This window comes from Alexandromys fortis, unplaced genomic scaffold (assembly GCF_014885135.2).
Source record: "Alexandromys fortis isolate MF-2015 unplaced genomic scaffold, M_Fortis_MF-2015_v1.1 scaffold_291, whole genome shotgun sequence".
Classification (NCBI taxonomy): Eukaryota; Metazoa; Chordata; class Mammalia; order Rodentia; family Cricetidae; genus Alexandromys; species Alexandromys fortis.
The window spans coordinates 254,995-273,866 of NW_026068163.1; the positions used below are offsets into that span (position 1 = coordinate 254,995).

At 55.0% G+C, this 18,872-nt stretch overlaps 1 protein-coding gene across 8 annotated transcripts in view; it reads right to left on the minus strand.

Moving 5' to 3' along the window:
* Nucleotides 1-1,162: 1,162 nt before the first annotated feature.
* Nucleotides 1,163-18,872, minus strand: part of Sh2b2 (SH2B adaptor protein 2) — a 40,549-nt gene continuing 22,839 nt past the window's right edge. For 3 of the 8 annotated variants that reach the window (XM_050127912.1, XM_050127906.1, XM_050127910.1), the window contains 8 exons: nt 13,627-14,360; nt 9,115-9,216; nt 7,234-7,325; nt 5,988-6,079; nt 5,720-5,890; nt 4,305-4,513; nt 2,597-2,768; nt 1,163-2,111 (listed from right to left, as the gene is read on the minus strand). In XM_050127912.1, coding sequence (XP_049983869.1) covers nt 1,789-2,111; nt 2,597-2,768; nt 4,305-4,513; nt 5,720-5,890; nt 5,988-6,079; nt 7,234-7,325; nt 9,115-9,216; nt 13,627-14,334 — 1,869 coding nt within the window. In that variant the 5' untranslated portion in view covers nt 14,335-14,360 and the 3' untranslated portion in view covers nt 1,163-1,788. The remainder of the gene's footprint in view (nt 2,112-2,596; nt 2,769-4,304; nt 4,514-5,719; nt 5,891-5,987; nt 6,080-7,233; nt 7,326-9,114; nt 9,217-13,626; nt 14,361-18,872) is intronic. The other 5 variants (XM_050127913.1, XM_050127908.1, XM_050127911.1 and 2 more) reach the window with 3 other exon arrangements.

Sequence of the window (18,872 nt, forward strand, 5' to 3'; positions counted from 1 at the left end):
AGATGACAGTTCTCCATACATTTGCTCTAGACCCCGTCTTCTCTCAAGGCAAGATGGAGCCTTGCAGTTGCCTTAGCGCCATGGGGCTTCAGCCACAGCCAAATGGTGGCACTGAAAGCTGACTCAGCGTTGTGGTTGCCTTCCTTGCCTGGGCTTAGCAGTATGCTCTGTCATTTCCTGGCAGCTGCACCAGCAAAGCCCTTGGAACCACCCCAGGGTACTCACACACCCCTTATGGGGAAGCAACTGCGGGCGCCTCAGCTGCCACTCTGGAGTCTTTTGCCATTTGAGATATGTGATGGACATGGCTGGCTTGGGCCCTGCAAGGCTGTGGGTCTGACTGGGGAAGAAGCCTCGGCTCTGTAGGACAAGGGTCTTCCTCTGAGGGGACTATGTGAGCAAGCTGGGGGTGTCAGCTGTGGCTCTGCCTGTGAGGTCACGCTAAGCCATTTCTCAATCATCTGCATCAGAGCTGGGGCACCCAGTGCCTCCTCTTGCTCAATCCCCCCAACAAGCTAGGGTGGGAAATTCCTACCCCAGCACCCAGTCCACCCTGGAAGGCCTTTCTTGACCTGTCCAGTGACATCCTTACTGTCCTAAGCAGGACCTGACTTCTAGCCACTCAATTGCTATTCAATCGCTATTCATTGGCACTCAAATCATCTATAACCACAACTGTGGGTGCCTCCTCTCCTCTCCCTGCCCTTCATTTTTGAGACAGGGCCTCATGTAGCTCTGGGTGGCCTCAGATTTGCTCTTTGGCTGAGGATGGCCTTGAACTTCTGATCCTCCTACTTCTACCTACCTTGGAAGTGCTGGAGTTCCAGGCATGCACTACCACATGGGGTGCTGGGGATGGAACCCTGAAATCCCGCATGCTAGGCAAGTGCTCTACCCCCTGAGCGGCATCTCCATATCTGGTTTCATTCTTCAAATTATCTCTTTCTCTCCACTTAAGACCCCTCCCGAGTGCGTGCCCTGCTCCCTGGCTGACTCCCTGCACCCCTGCTGACTCCCTGAGCCCTGCTCATTGTTCCAGCTGCCTCTGCTAAGCTCTGCCTGGGTAAGCCCGTGGCAAGGTAGCAATTCCAGACCTCCGGAGACCACTTCCTTCCCCATGAGGACAGCCCAGCAAAAAGACAACAGGAGAGCAGGGTGTAGTCCCTAAAACAGGCTCTTTAATAACGCTCGTCTTCACTGAAGAGTTTGACTTTCCCCCCAGCACTGGGCTGGGGCTGGTGGGCGTGGCAGGCTTGTCCAGGCGGACCACTGGCAGTCCTGGCTGGATGGGAACGGCTGACCATCTCTGACCAGTCAGGCTGTTGGTGCAAGCGGTCCAACACAGGTGGACTGGGCCTGAGGCTGTTAGGAACCAGTGGGTAGCCTTCGTGGGCAAGGCCGGCTGTCAATCGCTGCCACTGTCAAATGCGGTTAGTTGTCAGTGAGTTGCCTGCCCTGGATTTGGTCCCCCTCATAGCGGTAGATAGCAGTGGTGGGCGTGGCCAACCACCAGTGGGAGGGGCTTGAATTCATGGGTTTGCTCGACCATGCTTAGTTAGCCCTTGGCCTGCCATAGATGGTTTTAGTGAGCCCTTGGGGGCTGAAGACGCCAGATGTGGCTAGCTGGCCAGCTGTCCTGGGCTTGATAGACCATGGATAGCCGTCCCCAGCCATTGTTAGGTGTTGCTGACCATCATGGGCTGACCAGGCTGCTGATGGGCGGGACAGATCCCAGGTGTTCTTGGCCTGCTGTGATGTGCGTGGCACCACAGGTAATAGGCGTGGCAGCTAGTAAAAGGAGTATTGGTTCTCCACTGCGCGAGCACGGCCCAGTGTGGCCTCCGTGGGCTCCTCTGTGGCTCCGGACGCAGCCTCCAGCAGGTGTTCTGCGCTGTTGCTGCGGCTGCGTGCACTGAGTGGCCCCTCGACCAGGCGCGGAGGCATGGACGTGGCCGAGGATGACGAGCCAGATGACGACGATGCTCCAGCGCCATTGGAAGGTGAGGTGGGAGGGCAGGCGGCCGAGGCCAGGCTAGAGAAGTAGTGTTGGCTAGCTGGCTCGGCCCAGCAGGCAGGGACCGGGGCCGCAGCGCTAGGCGCTGGTCCTGGGTCTGCAATGAGAAGCCGTGTTAGTCAGCATCCCGACCTGGGCACCTGAACTTCATCCTCTAAAGCCAGCCAGTGTCAGACCCCAGGGAGGGATGACGTAGTCTAAACCATTCGGGAGTCTGGAGACAGTATGCAAACACACAGGCATTTCCAGCGTAGACTGGGCACCCCACCAGTGCAACCCTCAAAAGATGGGTGCCGAACTCTAACCTTGCAGGACTTCCAGAACCCACCCCAGCTGTCTTTGGGTGTCCAGGTGAAGGGTTTCAAGTCTGGGTCTAACATATCCTATGGCCTTTAAGTCACTGTGTTGCATAGGATGGCCTTGAACTCCCGATCCTCCTGCCTTCGCCTTCAGAGGCTGGGATTACAGGAGTAACTGGACCTAGTTTATGAGGTGCTGGGGATCAAACCCAGGCCTCGAGCATACTAGGCAAACCGTCTATCAACCGGGCCATCTATCAGGCTCTGGGCGGTGGCATCTTACCAGGAGGCGGGCCCTGGGCGCGCACATAGCTTCTGAGGGTGATATCAGCGGATCCCCCCGACTCCAGGGGGATGGGGTGGGTGTGGAAGTGTCGAAGCATATCAAACACAGACTGGAACCACAGATGCTGGACGTGGCACTGGCCGTGACCATTCAGAGATAGACGAAGATGCTGAGGGTGCAGATGGGATGGTCAGCGGGGGGTCCCGGGCTAGCTACCTGTTTGGCACGTTGGGGGTTGTTGGAAGACTACGCATTGGTCCCATTGGGACCATATGGTACTGTGCCATGCTGGGGGCGCTCACACTGAGTCCTGTTTGGGGCAGGTCATTCTCATGGTAGGTATAGGAAATGGCACAACAGAACTAGGCGGGGGCTGGGGGTGCAGACGTCTTTCCTTGCACCGGAATCCATCTGTCTTTTTGAACATTTGTTTGTCTTGGGCACCTCAGGTGACCCAGAGGTATGGACGGTAGCACGCGCCTCTTAGCAATGACTGGCTCCTCTCAAGGTCTCCTGAGTTTCCCTGAGGCAGGCGGCTCAGTGTCAGGAGTCACAGACTTGTCTCTGGGCCACAGGTCTCTGGTGTCAGCCCTTCTTTGCCCACTCTGTGACAATAGCAGCCCGGCTAGAAGAGTCCAGGTTAAAGGTCATCTCATGCCTGCCCTGCCTCTCCCTCCATGGGCCTCGGTGGACAGGGCACCATCTTGTCCAACACTGGGCACGCAGGAGTGAGATCAAGGTTTAGTAGTGCCGGCCAAGATGTCAATTACCAGCCTCGTTGTCACAGGAACTGACAAGCTAGTGTCCCTAGGGAGACTCCGCCTCCTCCACACATACACAGCTGGCCAGCACTGCCGAGAGTAGCGTGAGGGCTGCTGGACTGCTGGAGTTAGAAGTGAAGGTGGCCATGACCTTAGCTGCAGGCCAGGGGCAGGGAACCTGGGATGCTATGGGGGCTGCTTGGAAGTGGTACCCTGGGCGGATCTAAGGCTGGGTCTGATTGGTGTGGGGGGCACAGTGACTCCTACCCACTCCCACCACATGGTCAGGCCCCAAACCGCTTGACTTTTGTCCTCTTTCTCTTTTTCACTAGTTTTTAAAATAGCATCTATCTATCTATCTATCTATCTATCTATCTATCTATCTATCTATCAATCATCTATCTATCTATCTATCTATCTATCTTTCTATATATTCATTTATTTATTGAGAAAGAAACTCATGTAGCACAGGCTGGCCTTGAATTCAATATGTAGCCAAGGATGACCTTAAACTCCTGATATCCTGTCTCTACCACCTGGTGCTGGGATTCCAGGTGTGCACCACCAGGCCCCAGATGTGGAATTTGCTGCTGGTACAGATGTTTTACATAGGTTGGAAGCGTCAGGATTGGGAGAAAATGATGCCGCAGAACAAAGTAAGATACCAAGGGTAGGTGCAGTGGCTCATGGGAGATTTTTGAGAAAGAGACTTGCTATGTAGCCCAAGCTGGTTTCTCACTCCCAGCAATCCTCCTGCCTCAGCTTCTGAAGTGCTGGGACGATAGGCATGCACATCTGGCTGCAAAGCTAACCTCTCAGAGAGACTTGCTTTTTGAGTGGGGTTGGTCACCAGCAAATGATGAGCCTTAGGACCTGGGCCACCTCAGTCCACCTTCTCCAGAACAGGCTGCTCTCCCCATCACCCCCACCCCCAACACACTTGCCTTGGCCTTTCCCTGGAAGTTGAAGGTCAGCACACATTCCCCAGGCCGAGTCTCACTTTGGCGAATCACAAAGAGGCCGTGGCTCCGGGGCCCACCGGCCAGCACCAGCTGAGCGGCCTTCACTCGGGACAGTGTTCCGTGGAACCAGGGGTAGTCGGAGAGTTCCAGCTCGGTCTCGGCTTCAGTGTCCAGCTCAGCTCCTTCATCCCCTGGGGCAGAAGGAAGACAAATAAGTCAACGAGAGATGGGGAGCCATATCTTCTTTTTTTGGGTAAACTGCCATTTGAATATCAGAACTACACAAAGAGCTGACTACATCTAGTTAGTCTTCAGGTAAACTGAGGCACAGGGAGGGAGCATTTGCAAGTCAGCAACAAACCTGAGAAGAAGCCAAGCCTTCTCTCCACCCTGGTTCCATTATGTCCTTCTGTTTACGTGTATAGGTGTCGGTGTGTGCATGTGGGTGCCGGGAGAGGCCAGAAGAGGGCGTCAGATCCCCTGGAGCTGGATCACAGGCAGGTGTGAGCTGCCCTACATGGTGCTGGGAACCAAGCTTTCTCTTGGGCCACCACCAACCAGCTCCCAAATCACTACACGGAGACTTATTATTAGTTATGAACGCTCAGCCTTAGCTTATGCTCGTTCCTTGCCAGTTCTTATAACTTATATTAACCTGTTTTCCTACACTTATGTTTTGTCTTGGAGCTTTTTACCTTTCTTTCCTTCTGTATGTCTACCTCCATATCTGCCTGGCTGCCTGGCCCCAGGTCTCCCTCATTCTCTTCTCCCTTTCTCTCCAGCCTAGATTCCTCCTCCTATTTATTCTCTCTGCCCACCAGCCCTGCCTATCCCTCCTCTGTGTAGCTACTGGCTGTTCAGCTTTTTATTAGACCAATCAGGTGCCTTAGGCAGGCAAGGTGAAACAGCAACACATCTTTACATAGTTAAACAAATGCACCATGAACAGATGTAACACACCTTTACGTAGTTAAATTAATATTCCACAACACGAATTCTCTGAAAGAGCAGCAACCACTATTAACCAGTGAACTAATGAACCAGACATTTAGCTCTGGCCTCTACAGCCAAACTGCTGGGTACAGGCTATGCCACCAAACTTACCTTTTGTGTCTCTCTATATGAACAACTTAGCTCCCTCCCTTTCCTGTCTGTCTTTCTCTTTCTTCTTTTTTGCTAGGTCCCACTATGTAGCCTAGGCTAGCCCCGAACCTATGTGGCTCTCCTTGCTTCAGCCTCCTGAGTGCTGGGATGACAGGTGTGTGCCACCACCCCCACGGCTGAGGGAAAAGCCAGGTGCCCATACTGGCTTGCAAAAGCCAGAAGCACTGTAGACACAGCTGGTGAGATCCACGTGGGTCCCTGTAGAGGGGGCGGGGACCCCAGTGGCACCGCACCTGTATTGGTGTTATCACTGACAGCGCCACCCGAAGACTCCAGGGTTTGAAGGAAAGTCTCCAGAGGGACATGGGCCAGGGACTCTCCCACGGTGTCGCGAGCTCTGCTGTGTGGGGCTGTCACCACGGCACCCACCGCTGTCGTGGTCTCTGGGGGCCGGGACGTGTCCGCTGCAGGGGAAATAGGGGCAGATGCACGCACGTCTCTTATCTGCCCTCCACCCTCCCACACTGTCCCCCTGACTCCAGCCAGCTCCGCCCCACCTACCTTCTGCCAGGAACTCACAGCTGCAGGAAGTCACCCGGCTGGCCAGACAGCCTCCCCGAGCACAGGAGAGCCCCGTGTCCTCCTCACTGTCCCTGAGAAAGCACAGCACATCTTGCCACAGGGCCTGGGCTGGGACCCTGGACTGCTCACAGAACACCAAGTCCTTCCCACTCCCTCACCCTCTGGGTGAGTGACCCATCCCTGAGGCCACCAGGAACATAGTGTTCCCTGAAGTTGTGGCTCATTCCTGGGGTCCCCTGGATACCTTCCAGTGGGGGACAGTGTGATCAGTGGGGCCTGGGCAGCCCCTTTGAGGCCATCCCAGCTCTAATAAAGGTCTGACCCCATGGGGAAGTCTCTGGGGCAGATGGCCATCAGAGTAATAGGAGGGTGATTGGCAAGCACTTTGGGGCTGAGGGCTGCGAGGCACTCGGGACTCTAACTGAGCTTTATTGAAATGAATCTGTTAATTAGAAAGCACCCCCCATCCTATTAGCCAGAGAAACAGCTGCCAAGTGCTCAGCCGGTGGCACCGCGCTGCATCCTCGCCCTGGGCATCTCTTCTGAACAGTGGAGCCATCCTCTTCCTGCACATAACTGACCGGAAGTGCCCCCCATGTCACCAACCATGGCTCCATAGTGCCCTCAGCCTACCAGATCTCTCATCAAAATCCAACTGTTTTCTATAACAATAATGTGTGTGAGCGTGTGTGTGTGCATGCCCGCGAGTGGATAGGCACATGTGGCATCTGGTCCCCTGGAACTCGAGTCACAGGTGATTATGAACTGCCTGACGTGCGTGCCAGGGATTGAACTCATGCCCTGGAAAGGCAGTACTGCCAGGCCATCTATCCAGCCTCCAAGTCCTACTTGTGATGAGAGGTGTCGTAGAATACACGTGTAGCATACACAAGGCCCTGGGTTAGATGCCACGGAGGCCTTGACACCCTCCATCTGTCTGGCTCTGGCCTAGTCAGTTTGTTGTTATTTTTTTAGGGGGATTGTTTTGCCTTTTTTTTTTTTGTTGTTTTGTTTTTGAGATAGGGGTTCATGTAGCCCAAGCTAGCCTTGAGCGAGCTATGTAGCTGAAGATGCCCCTAGGCTCTTGATCCTCCCGCCCATTTTGGGAATAGCTAATGCTGGCTCTACGTTAGTACTTACCCCGTCTAGTAGCTGGGTCACTTGGAAGGAGGGGACGAGGCACACCCCCAGCTCCACCCCCCATCCTCAGGGCTGGAATACTCACCCCGGATCCACGCAGCCCTGGATGTCCGCCACCCATGAGTGCTTCTGCAGGGAGTCTATGGTCTCAAGAATGTACTCTGCTCCGTTCTCCACCTGGATGACAGCAGCCCTGGTAAAGCTTCCTCCATTGCAGGGGGGGGCTCGGTGCCCCAGGACCAGCGAGCCTTTGCTCGCCCCTATGTTAGGTCCCGTGGATATGAACAGAAAGAAGGACAGTGTGGGGGGGAATCACCCAAGTCAGGGGAGGAGATGCCAGGCTCTGGAGGCCCTGAGTGTGGGAGACCCAGCATGCTCAACCTATGTCCTGGTATCCCAGATAGGGTTCAAGTCGTGTGGGAGGGCCAGGGGCCTTGGCACAGAGTCGGGGTGCTCCCAGGCCTAGCGACTGTGGCACTATTGCTGTGGCGGCCGATGCTCTTTGTGCCTTGTCCGTTGAGTTCCCGACAGCCCTGGGATGGAGGCTAAGTGTAATACTTATTCTATAGACAAGAAGCCTTGTGTTCAGGGAGGGAGAAACTTGCTCAGAAGTCCCACAGCAGCCAGCAGCTGCTGAGACCTGGGCCCGGGGCCACCAGGTCTTCCTGTTCTTGGTCCCCTGTCCTCTTACTGTTGTAACGTAGTATTGGGTAAGATCCTGACAGCCTTCCTCATTCAGTGGGGAGATGGCCCACAATGGGGCTGGCAGAGGAGTCCTCCTGCCTCAGGGGTGCCCGAGGACCACCCAGCAGCTGAGAGTACCAGATGGACAGCGGCTGTGTCCCCAGTGACCAGTCTTGAGGGGACAACTCAGGACATGGAGTTAGCACACATCTACCCAATGAATAAAAGAATCCATGGCTGGTATAAACACAAGCTCAATGGGAGCTTGCCAGAGAGGGTGGGCGCTCTGCGCAGCTTCAAGGGAAGGAACCGGCCTCCCGGAGGGACTTCGTTTAATAGTCTAACTCCTTCCAGGAAGCCCTGACCACAGCTCTAGCAGCCTGGACCCATGTCCTCAGCAGCTCCCGCAGGCCATTCCAGTGCTGCAGGCCGGGAGAAAGAGCAGGCGGCTCCCAGACCCACTGGGGTGCCTCCCACCCACCCTCCTGTCTGTGTGCTCTCTGCAGGGACTAGGGCTGGTTCCCACACTCCACTTCCTTCTGCCTGTGGACATTTGCATAACTTCAACAAGCTGGTCACCGGTAGCCCTGAGGTGGGTGTGTCTGGCTCCAGAGGCGGGGGAGAGGAAGGAAACTCAATGACATTTACTCAGACCCAGGAAGGAATGGCGAACAGGGCTGGGCTGGTGAGATGGTTCGGTGGGTGAAGGTGCCTGTCGCCAGGCTTGACAAGCTGGGTTTGATTCCCACGGGAGGAGTCCACTGGCAGAAGGGGACAGTTCTTGTACTTGACCCCTGAAAGTTGTCCTCTGACCTTCATGACCTCCTATGGCATTCACACGCAGGCACACAGGCAGGCAAATAAATGTGGCCCAGTGGTGGCGCAAGCCTTTAATCCCAGCACTTGGGAGGCAGAGGCAGGTAGATCTCTGTGAGTTCAAAGCCAGCCTGGTCTACAGAGCTACTAGTCAGGACAGTCAGGAAAATCCTGTCTCAGAAAGCTGGTGATGATGATGATGATGATAATAATAATAATAAATGTAATTTAGAACTGGAAGGAAATCCAGGTGGCCAACCATATCGGGATGGACACTAGCACTCAGACCCAGACTCGAGCCTCCTACCTAGGTGATGGACACCTGTTGTGGGGGTCCATGGGCACCCCCTCATTGTTGCCCCCTTTGATGGTCTAACTGGTCCCCCTGTAATGAGCTAACGCTGTGTTGCCCACTAGGGCTGTGGTCCAGGCAGCCACAGACCTGGGGGCTGCAGTGGGCTCTTACCTTGAGCACGAAGGTGTTGTCCTTCTCAGGCATTTCCAGGGGCATGGTGGTCCGGACCTCGATGATGGCCGACAGGGGGATGCTGACCTTGGGTCTGGAAGCCTGGAAGGCCAGCGGAAGAGCAGTGGGAGGAGCCTCGCAGGCCTTAGGAGACCCTCTCCGCACTTCCCAGCCCACTTTGCAGCATACGTGGGTCACGGTCCCCAAGACTGCCAACTTGTGTGGGTGCATTACTAACCCCATTTTAGAGATGGGGACATTGAGAGAGACAGTGGGAGCCCTCCTCCTATGGTCACAGCAAGTTAGGGAGCCCTCCTCCTATGGTCACAGCAAGTTAGAGGCTGAGTCCCCAACTCCTGAACCCCAACCCTGTGAGCTGTGAGTGCTCCCTGGCCCATGCTGCACCCAGTGCACCTACTTCATGTGATTCCCCCCTCTTCTCACCTCCCTCATTCCCTTGAGCCCCTCACTGGGGGATTCTAGGCAGGGGCTCTACCACTGAGCCACACCCCAGCCCCTCACTGGGGGATTCTAGGCAGGGGCTCTACCACTGAGCCACACCCCTCACCCTTGGTTTTTGGAAATAGGGTCTCAATCCACAGCACAGACTGACCTAGAACCCACCATGTAGCCCAGGTTGGCTTGAGCTTGGTCAATCCTTCCTGAGTTTCCTGGGCTTTGGGGTTGTACAAGTGGAACACCGTATTTGGCAATCAAAATTATTTTTCTTTTTGAGACAGAGTCTCACGACTTGGATCTGACTAGCCTGGCATTCACTATGTAGATCTTAGCACAGAAACCTACACAGTGAGTCCGAGCCAGCTTGGTCTATGTGAGATACTGAATCAAATGATCCCCAAGTGAGGAGCTGGGAGTAGGGCTCAGTGGTAGAGCACCTGCCTAGAACTCCCAATGAGGGACTGGGGGTGTGGTAGGCATGGCTCCCAAAATAAGGCAGCTTCCTGCTTTGGATGAGATGTTCTGGAGCTGGGTGTGGCCTGTCTCCAGGCCTGTGGGAGAGGGGAGCCAGCACCCCCATGCTGCCATCACAGGGTTAAACCAGGGCAGTTAGCAGGACTCCTCAGGAGGGTCGCTCTAAGCAGGCACTTTTATGCTCTGGTCCACAGCTCCTGGCTACACCCCGAACCTCCCTGGACTGGCCGGAGGCCGACATTCCCGGCAGGGCTGGGCTCCGGGACAGGGACTTTCTGAGGTGGAAAGGGAAGGGCCTCATATCAGAGTTGAACTCCTGGCCACTCTGGACACTGTCCAGCAGGCCTTGGGCTGGGCTTATAGCAGTGACTGATGGGCTTAGCTGACCACATCATGACACCAGCCTGTGGCTGGGGTTGGCATCTGGGGCAGAGAGAGCAGAAAGGTTTATAATGACGCCTCCCGTCGAGCTCCCACTGGCTGGAGGTCCCTTCCCTCAGCCTGATGTCCGAGGCCATCTGTCCTGACGTAGTTGCCCCACACCCACCCGCAGTGCTGGGGTAGAGCCCAGGGCCTCATGCTTACTAGGCAAGGGCTCTACAGGAGTTCCTTCCCTGCTCTTTGCTGGGGGACCCTAGGCAAGTGCTTAGTGACTGAGCCATGCCTCCAGCTTGACTTGTTTCTCCCTATTTTTTCTGTTTATTGTTTTTTAAAATTACTTTATTTTTAAATTTTATTTGCATTAGTATTTTGCCTGCATGAATGTCTATATGAGCGTGTCAGATCTTAGGGCTATAGGCACTTGGGAGCTGCTCTGTGGCAGCTGGCAATTAAACCCGGATCTTCTAGAAGAGCAGTCAGTGCTCTTAACCCCTAAGCCAAGGGACCAGGGAGATCTGGGTTGGTAGGTAGGTGGGTGACAGGCAGTGCAGGTGTCAGGACAAGTGCTTTGGGCACCCTTTCACCCTGGGGCAGACTCTGAGGACCAGACACAGCAGGGAAACCTATTCTGAGCCTTCCTGAGTACGATGGGTTAGATATGGCTTGCTCCCCCAGGGCTCATGGACTGGGGGTTTGGTTCCCAGTATGGTCATAACACAAGATGGGGTGGGAAGAGAGAGAGAAAAACATATGAGCGTGATGTGGCTCAGTCGGTGGAGTGCTCACCCAGCATTCAGGAAGTCCTGGGTTCGATCCCCAGCCCCACATAACCTGGGCGTGGTGATAAATGCCTATAATCCCAGCGGAGGGGAAACGAAAGGCAGAACCAGAAGCCTGATCTCCCTGAGACCTTCTCAAAACAAAAACACAAGTAACATCGAAAGGGCAGTGAGACGGCTCAGTGTGGAAAGGGGTCTGCAACCAAGCCTGCTGGCCTGCATGTGTTGGGTTTTTGTTTGTTTGTTTCCTAAGACAGGGTTTCTTTACTCCTCCAGGCTGGCCTTGAACTCACAGAGATCCACCGGCCTCTGCCTCCTGAGCTGATCCCGAGACCCACAGGGTAGAAGGAAGGAACTGGTTCCCATAGGTTGTCTGCTGACCTCCACATGTGTATTCCCCCTGCTCAATAAATAAATGTTTTAAAATGTTTATAAGTTGCTCGACCCTCTAAGAGGCAGGCCCTAGTCACTGGAGCTGCTATGTCAGGAGGAGATTGATGCAGTTCTCAGGGAGCCTGGTTAGTTATCTGACCAGAATGGGTTGTTAGAAGGTGAGGTCCCTCTATACCTGACCTTCTCTATACATGGCTACTTCCTCCTCCTCTGTCTGCCCTGCCAGGAGAGGCTGAGAAGACCTTCGCAGAGGTAGAACAGACAGGGCTTCCTGACCTTGGATGTGCAGTTTCTAAAACCCAGCTAAACTGATCTGCTCCCCCCCCCCCATTTTTGAGATATGGTATCATGGAGCTCAGACTTGAACTTGCTATGTAGCCAAGGATGACATCGAACTCCTGATCCTCCTGCCTTTATTCCCCAGTGCTGGGGTTATAGGCATGCTGCCGTGCCCAATTAATTTCTTTCCTTCCTTCCTTCCTTCCTTCCTTCCTTCCTTCCTTCCTTCCTTCCTTCCTTCCTTTTTCTTTCTCTCTTTTTTAAATATACTATATAGCCTCTGGTATTTTGTTACAGAGACAGAAGATAGACCAGTACACTCTAGAATGATCCACACTTCCACGAACCACTCCTAAGTGTTCTACTGTGCGCTGATATGCTGAGAGCCTGAAGCAAGATCAGGGGCAAGGAACCTGTTGTCTTCATTGAACTGCGGAAGGAAGGGCTCAGTGATCCCTCGGGAACTGCCTTCTGCCAGCAGTAAGACTGGAGGGCTCTGTGGAGATCACTGGAAAGATGGGGAGGGCCACAGCTGCCGTGTCCTCTCCCCCGGGGCAGCAGGCACAGCTATTTGGAGAGCAGCAGCTGGGGCTGCCACTCAAAGCTGAAGACAGTGAAACCTTGGGCCTCTGCCCCTGCCCTTTGGGTGACCCTGGGCAAGCCACCCCTCACCAGGCTTTGGTCTCTCTGTCTGTAGACTTGAGTTTAGTGGCATTTTTCTCAGGGGCTGAAAGTTGAGGGGGTGGGTAAAACCTCCCTTGGGAAATATGGGGGTGCTGGGACTTGGGGTGAGAGCTCCTTACCAGTGTGTTCTGGAGCATCTATCTGTGGGCAGCTCTCACTCTGGCCCCTTGAGGGGAGCCTTGGGGGACAAACCTCCAGGACACGGAGTCAAGCTATCTAGGAGAGCCCTGGGGAGACTGAGCCCTGCAGTGGACAGGTCTTGGGGTGTTAGCAGCTGCCTTGCTAGTACTCAAGGGACTCTACCCCACTCCTTTAATTCTTGTGACCATCTGAGTGGTGATGTATAATTTCTTCTGCGACCCCTGTCTATGTGACCGCAGGCAGGCCAGACCCCTCCTCGAAGGGTCTACTCTGCTTTCTTCTCTCCAGACAGTCTCAAGCAGCCCAGGCTAGCTTCCAACTTCCTATGTAGCTGAGGGATAACCTGGAACTTCTGGATCCTCCTGTTTCCGAGTGCACACCACTCAGGGATTATGGGGGCTGCCGGAACTCTGGGCTACCTACTGAACTGCACCCCCAGCACCTCTACTTTTCAGGCAAGTTACATTTGCCTCCCTGAAGCAGACCCCAAGTTTACCATCCCCTACCACAGGAGGGCTCTGATAGCCGCTGGGGCCGGGGGCCAGAGGGCTCAAAGGGAGCATGCAAAACAGTAGCAGCAGCAGGCAAAGAGTCTTTTCCTCCTGAAGAGAAGGAAGGGGCCACTGGGCCCGGCTCAACTGGCGCCTGGCAGGGCCAGATGTCTGATTGCCACGGAGCAGGACACAGGCCTCTGGGGACATGTCTGACTGTACCTTGTTACTCCCTGCCTTCGAATGCTACAACTCTTCTCTGGGAGGTGCCCCCTGTACTAAAGCCGTGACAATCAGGTCAGGTCATACAATGCCCAAACCAGTCCCAGGCACCCACCTATCACGGGCCTGCGGATCCCTTAGGCCGTACAGGTGACCGGGTCCCCGTGAGTGATGGGGAGAGTGACGGCGACATGCGCCAAGATACGAACCTTGGGTGGCACGAAGAACTCCAGGCGGAAGCGCTCCCCAGCCACAGCCCTTCTCAGAAGCAGGCGACACTTCTGCCATTGTGCGGTGCCCCCAGGGCCCGAGGCTGCATCATCTGCCACCATGAAGCGCAGAGCGCCCTCGCGCTGAATGTCCACTAACTCCACCTTGGCCGCCAGGGTCCGTGCCAGCCTCAGGCGTCGTGTCCATTTGTCCCGAGGCTCAGATGCAGGCTCGGCGGCCTTGGGGGTGGCCCCAGCATCGGGCTCCGGGGACGCTCGCCGGTGCCACAGGTCGCGCACTCCATCCACCACGCACAGGCTCATATTACGCAGTGAGAAGCCTTTGCGGACACGAGCCTTGGTGGCGGCGTGGGCAGACACGTCCTCGGAGCTGCGGGAGTGGCCATAGGCTGCAGCCTTGAGTGCTGATGTCACGGAGGTCACGGCAGGCTCGGGCTCCATGGTATCCGCTGCTGTCCCCAGCACACGGCGCACTTCCTCGCTGAAGACTGCCAAGAAATTGGCTGCAAAGTGGCGGGAGAAGGAGGTCCCTGCGTCAGGCGTGTCGTAGGTCGGGTTGTCACGAAGGAAGCGGCAGAACTTGTGAGCGAAGTCCACAGCAGCCACCTGTGCGTGTAGCTCGCAGAACTGCCGCCAGTCCGGGACTGGGGCGGGGGCGGCGGCCGAGCCGGGGGTGGCACCATTCATGGCTTTGGTCCCATGGCAGCCTTGGGCTGAGGGGGGAAACGTAGGTAAGTATTTGCTTTTTGTTTTCTCCTCCCTGCCTCCCTTCCTTCAGAGATGGTGTCTCACTTAGCACAGGCTATCCCCACACTCCAAACATAGCAGAGGATGACCTTGACTTTCTGATCTTCTTGGGTCCCTACACAGCTCTCCCTGGGGAATGTCCTGCATGCAGAGGCTCTATTCGGGCATGCTCCCAGCCACTGAAGCTAGAGGTGCAGGACACTGATTGAACAGTGTACATGCTATAGGTGGGAGATAGGAGTCAGTTGTGTGTGTGTGTGTGTGTGTGGGTCTTAAATAGCATTCCTGGGGTTCCCCGGGGCCATTCATTCCCAGGGCTGGTCAAGGAGGCTGAGGGGACAAACTCTTCCAAATGGTGCCAGCCGAGTTTTGGGTGACCCCATGCTCTTCAGTAGCCTCCAAGGTCCCCTGAGCCCTGGAGAAGAAACTGTGGACTTCCTGGTGTTGGAGTTACAGGCAGGTGGGAGCTGCTGTGTGGGTGCTGGGCACCTAACTCATTCTCTGCAAGAGCAACAAGTGTTCTTTACCTTTGAGCCATCTCTGCAGCCCCTAAGACTCTGCCTTAACCACGGTCTCTCCCTTCATCTTGGCCACCATGCCCTGAGCTGTTTATTCTGTCCCTTCTTCCACCACGTTCTACCTGAGTGGAGGAACTAAGGAGCCAGCGACCACAGCCTTTAACCTCTGAAACTGTGAGCCAAACTCAGCCCTCCTTCCCACCCTCCCTCCCCTGTGATCCTGGGACTCTGGGGGTCATCTTCCTATATGGCTTAAAGACGACCATTTTTATTATTGGCATTGAAAGAGCAGCCTCCTTAGGACACCCCCCCCCCCCCCCCCGTAGCCCCCCCCCTGTTCCCTCCCCAACTCCCCCCCCCCCCCCCCCCCCCTAGAAATCCCACCTGTCTCTTCATTCCAGCTTCTTCTACTTTGTTGCTAGGCAACTCCATCTTTTACCACTTAGGATGGGTAAACTGCAGAGTGCAAGTCAGGTAGTCATCTGGGGGACTTGCTTCCTGTCCACGGTTGTGCTAAACCGTGTGTTCCTGGGAGCACAAACCCAGCCTGCTCTGCCTCCCTCATCCACTTTCTTAGATTATACCCAGTGCCCCCTTCCCACATATTATTCAATGACTCTACCTCTGAGCTACATCCCAAGCTCCTCCTGGGGGATTCTAGGCAGGGGCTCTACCACTGACCACACCCCAGCCCCTCACTGGGGGATTCTAGGCAGGGGCTCTACCACTGAGCCACACCCCAGCCTTTCCATTCAGTTTACTTTGGTAACTTTGTCCTTAAGTTAGTGGGGAAACAACAATAGAAAAAAAAATCAAGGAGATTAAGTCTGGAAACTCTGGCCTCCCTGGCAACCCCTGCGGGAGAGGCCAGTTTAGTGTGAATTGTTGAGGGGCACCATTCTTCTGAAGCACTGATGTAGAGACTTAAGCTCTTACCTGTCCTCCCAGGATCCCCATGGCTCTGGACCCACCCTTCCCCCACAGCCCGTGGGAACCCTGGCTCAGATCTCCTCTGTCACCTAAGCTGTATAATTAAATGCTAGGCAAAAATAGCTGTTTGACTTTTCAATGGCATCCTTGGGACCTCAGGGCCAGAGGCACGAGGGAATCCCTTCCCTCCTTAGGGCAGCCTCGGGCACAGCGACTGTCGTCAAGTACAGGACCCACCCAGGGTTTCCTGACCCTGTGCTGGGCTTCACACCTATACATAAGACAAAGATGGCACCTCAGAATGAGCAATGCCTGCTGCAGGACTTATCAGGACTTTTGGAAATCAGAAGGGTGGTGTGCAAAATCAGAAGGAGGTGGGGAGAGATGGGTGCATACACCAGGCCAGACCCTTTCTCTATCTTGCCCCCAACTCCTATTCACCCTCCCATCATGGTTCCTCTTCTTCCACGAAGCGTTCCCTGACCTCCTCTGCCCAGGCTGACACCATGTCTCCCTTGAGTGCCCTTCTAACAAGCCACCGCTTGCACTGTGTTCTGTGCATGCTTTTAAGTCTATCTCCCCAGCTGGCATCAGGCATTCTTTGGGGGCAGAGGCAGGAAGAACCCACCAGGCTACCCACCACCATAGCCTCTAAGAAGAATGGAACCATTGCTAACCCCGCGAGGGCCTGTTCCAAGGCCATGCACTTTTCCAGCAAGGCACCTGCTTTGTGCATGATGGCACGGGTGAACATGGGTGGAAGACTGGGTATGGGTGTGTGGAGGCCGCCAGGTCAGCCCCAGCGCTCTATTTTCAGGTCTCTCTCTCTGACCCCCAAAACAAGGTTTCACTGTGTAGCCCTGGCTGTCCTGGAACTCACTCTGTAGACCAAGCTGACCTCCATCTCAGAGATCTGTCTGTCTCTGCCTCCCAAGTGTTGGGATTAAAGGTGTGCACCACCACCAGATAGTTTTCAGGCTTCTCTTTGTCCCTCCCTGCTTGCTGAGAAAGCCTTTGAAGGGAGAAGGAATAGAGTCACAGGGGACAGGGCCTCGCAGGGTCCCACCTAAGCCCAGGATTCGGGCAAGTGTGTTACGTCCTAAGCAGGAGACTGGCTAGTCCTTCCCTGACCTCCTTCCCCAACCCCATCGGCAGGCCACCAGTGTATGGGCCTGCCAGTGCAGCTGCCTGTGTCCCAGGCTCCACAAAACAAGGTAACAGGGTGTGGTGGCACATGCCCATAATCCTAGCATTGGGGAGCTGAGGCAGGAGGATTGGAATTTTAGGTTACTCTGAACTACAGAGAAAATTTCAGGTCAGTTTGGGCTATATAGCAAGATTTTATCTCAAAATGAAAAGAAAGAGACAAATGTAATCAAGGGAGGTCAGCAAGCCCCCTGTACCTAGTTACAGATAGAGAGGGAGTCCAGGACTCACACACAGGGGAGACAGAAGGAAGTCTGTATACCACAGACCAAAGGGCCCAGTCAAGGAGGTGCTGTTCCCAACAGCCCCTGGGGCCGGATCTGGGGGAGGAAATGAAATCCTTGACCTTGGCTGACCTTCCCAAATTCTGAGCAGCACTTGGGGAGACAAAGGCTTAGCCCTCCCTGGAAGGACAGACAGCCCAGGAAGTGGGCTCCACAGTCACGGCAGGGCCTGGCTCCACCCATCTCTGGGTAGAGCCTGGAGGTGTTTCCACTCACTGTGGCTATCAGCCAGTGTGTGACGATCCATCACTGCGCAGATGATTGTGGGCTCAGCTAGCGGGAAAGCAGGGTCAGAGAGCAGATTCCAGAGGGACTAGTCGCAGGGTGGACAGTGTCATCCTGTCCCCATCTGGGCTGGCTTTGGTTTATGAATAGAAGCCCCTGACCTTCAGGTGTATAGAGCCTCCCCTTTTATCGTTACATTTATTTGTGTGTGTGTGTGTGTGTGCACATGCGCGTGTCACAGCACATGTGTGGAAGGTGGAGGACAATTTATGGGAGTTGGTTCTCTCCTTCTTCCACCTCATGGGTCCCAGGATTGAAGTCACGTTGTCAAGCGTGGCGGCAAGCGCCTTTACCCACTGGGTCAGCTGTCCTGCCGGCCCCATCTGTGTGTGTGTGTGTGTGTGTGTGTGCGTGCACATACGTGGAAGACAGAGGATGTCCACATCCTACTCTATGACTCTCCACCTTATTTCATTCAGACAGGGCTCTCCCACTGAACCTGGAGCTAGGCTGGCCGCCAGCAAGACCCCATCAATCCTCACATCCCCACCCCCGACTGCACTGGCGTCACAGGGCATATGGCCACATGCAACTGCTGGGGATTGGAACTCAGGCTATCTTGCTTTCAAAGCAAGGGCTCTTAACCACTGAGCCATCTCCCCAGCCTCCAACCCTCGCTTCTCCTGGAGTTTCTCTCTGTACTAGACAGGAACTCACATGTCCTGTGGCCCCTGGCTGTCTGGTGCACGAGGGTCTTATGTCCCAACTCTCCTCCTGCAGCCTCAGGTGCTAGCAGTTTAGTGACTCAGCCCTGGGAGGAGCGTGCTCTCTCCCAACCGAACACCCTATTCCCTGGAGCCCCGGTTTCTCCATCAGTAGAACAGAGGGCTGGAGCAGGGGGCCGATTAAGATACATAAGTATGTCCCCTGGACATTGGAGACGGAGGACCAGCTGCCACCCTACTAGGGACCAGCACCCTGAGGACTTTGGATAGAGATACAAGACAAAGTCTCCTGGCCAAGGGGGGAGAGGTGGTAGGTCCCCAGGCACTGGCTAGGTTGATCATGCTCCACACTTCACTGCAATGGGATCTGTCTGGGTTTAGCGGCCCTAACTAGCTTGCCAGCCTGGAAAAATGCTGGTTTTATTGTTTTTTGAAGCAGTCTCTTATACAGCCGAGGCTGGCCTCGAACTCACTACACTGTCAAGAATGACCCTGATCTCTTCATCTTCAGGCTCCTGCCTATTGAATACTGGGATTACAGGTGTGCACCATCACATCCAGTTCATTGGCGGCTGGTGTGGGGGGGGGGG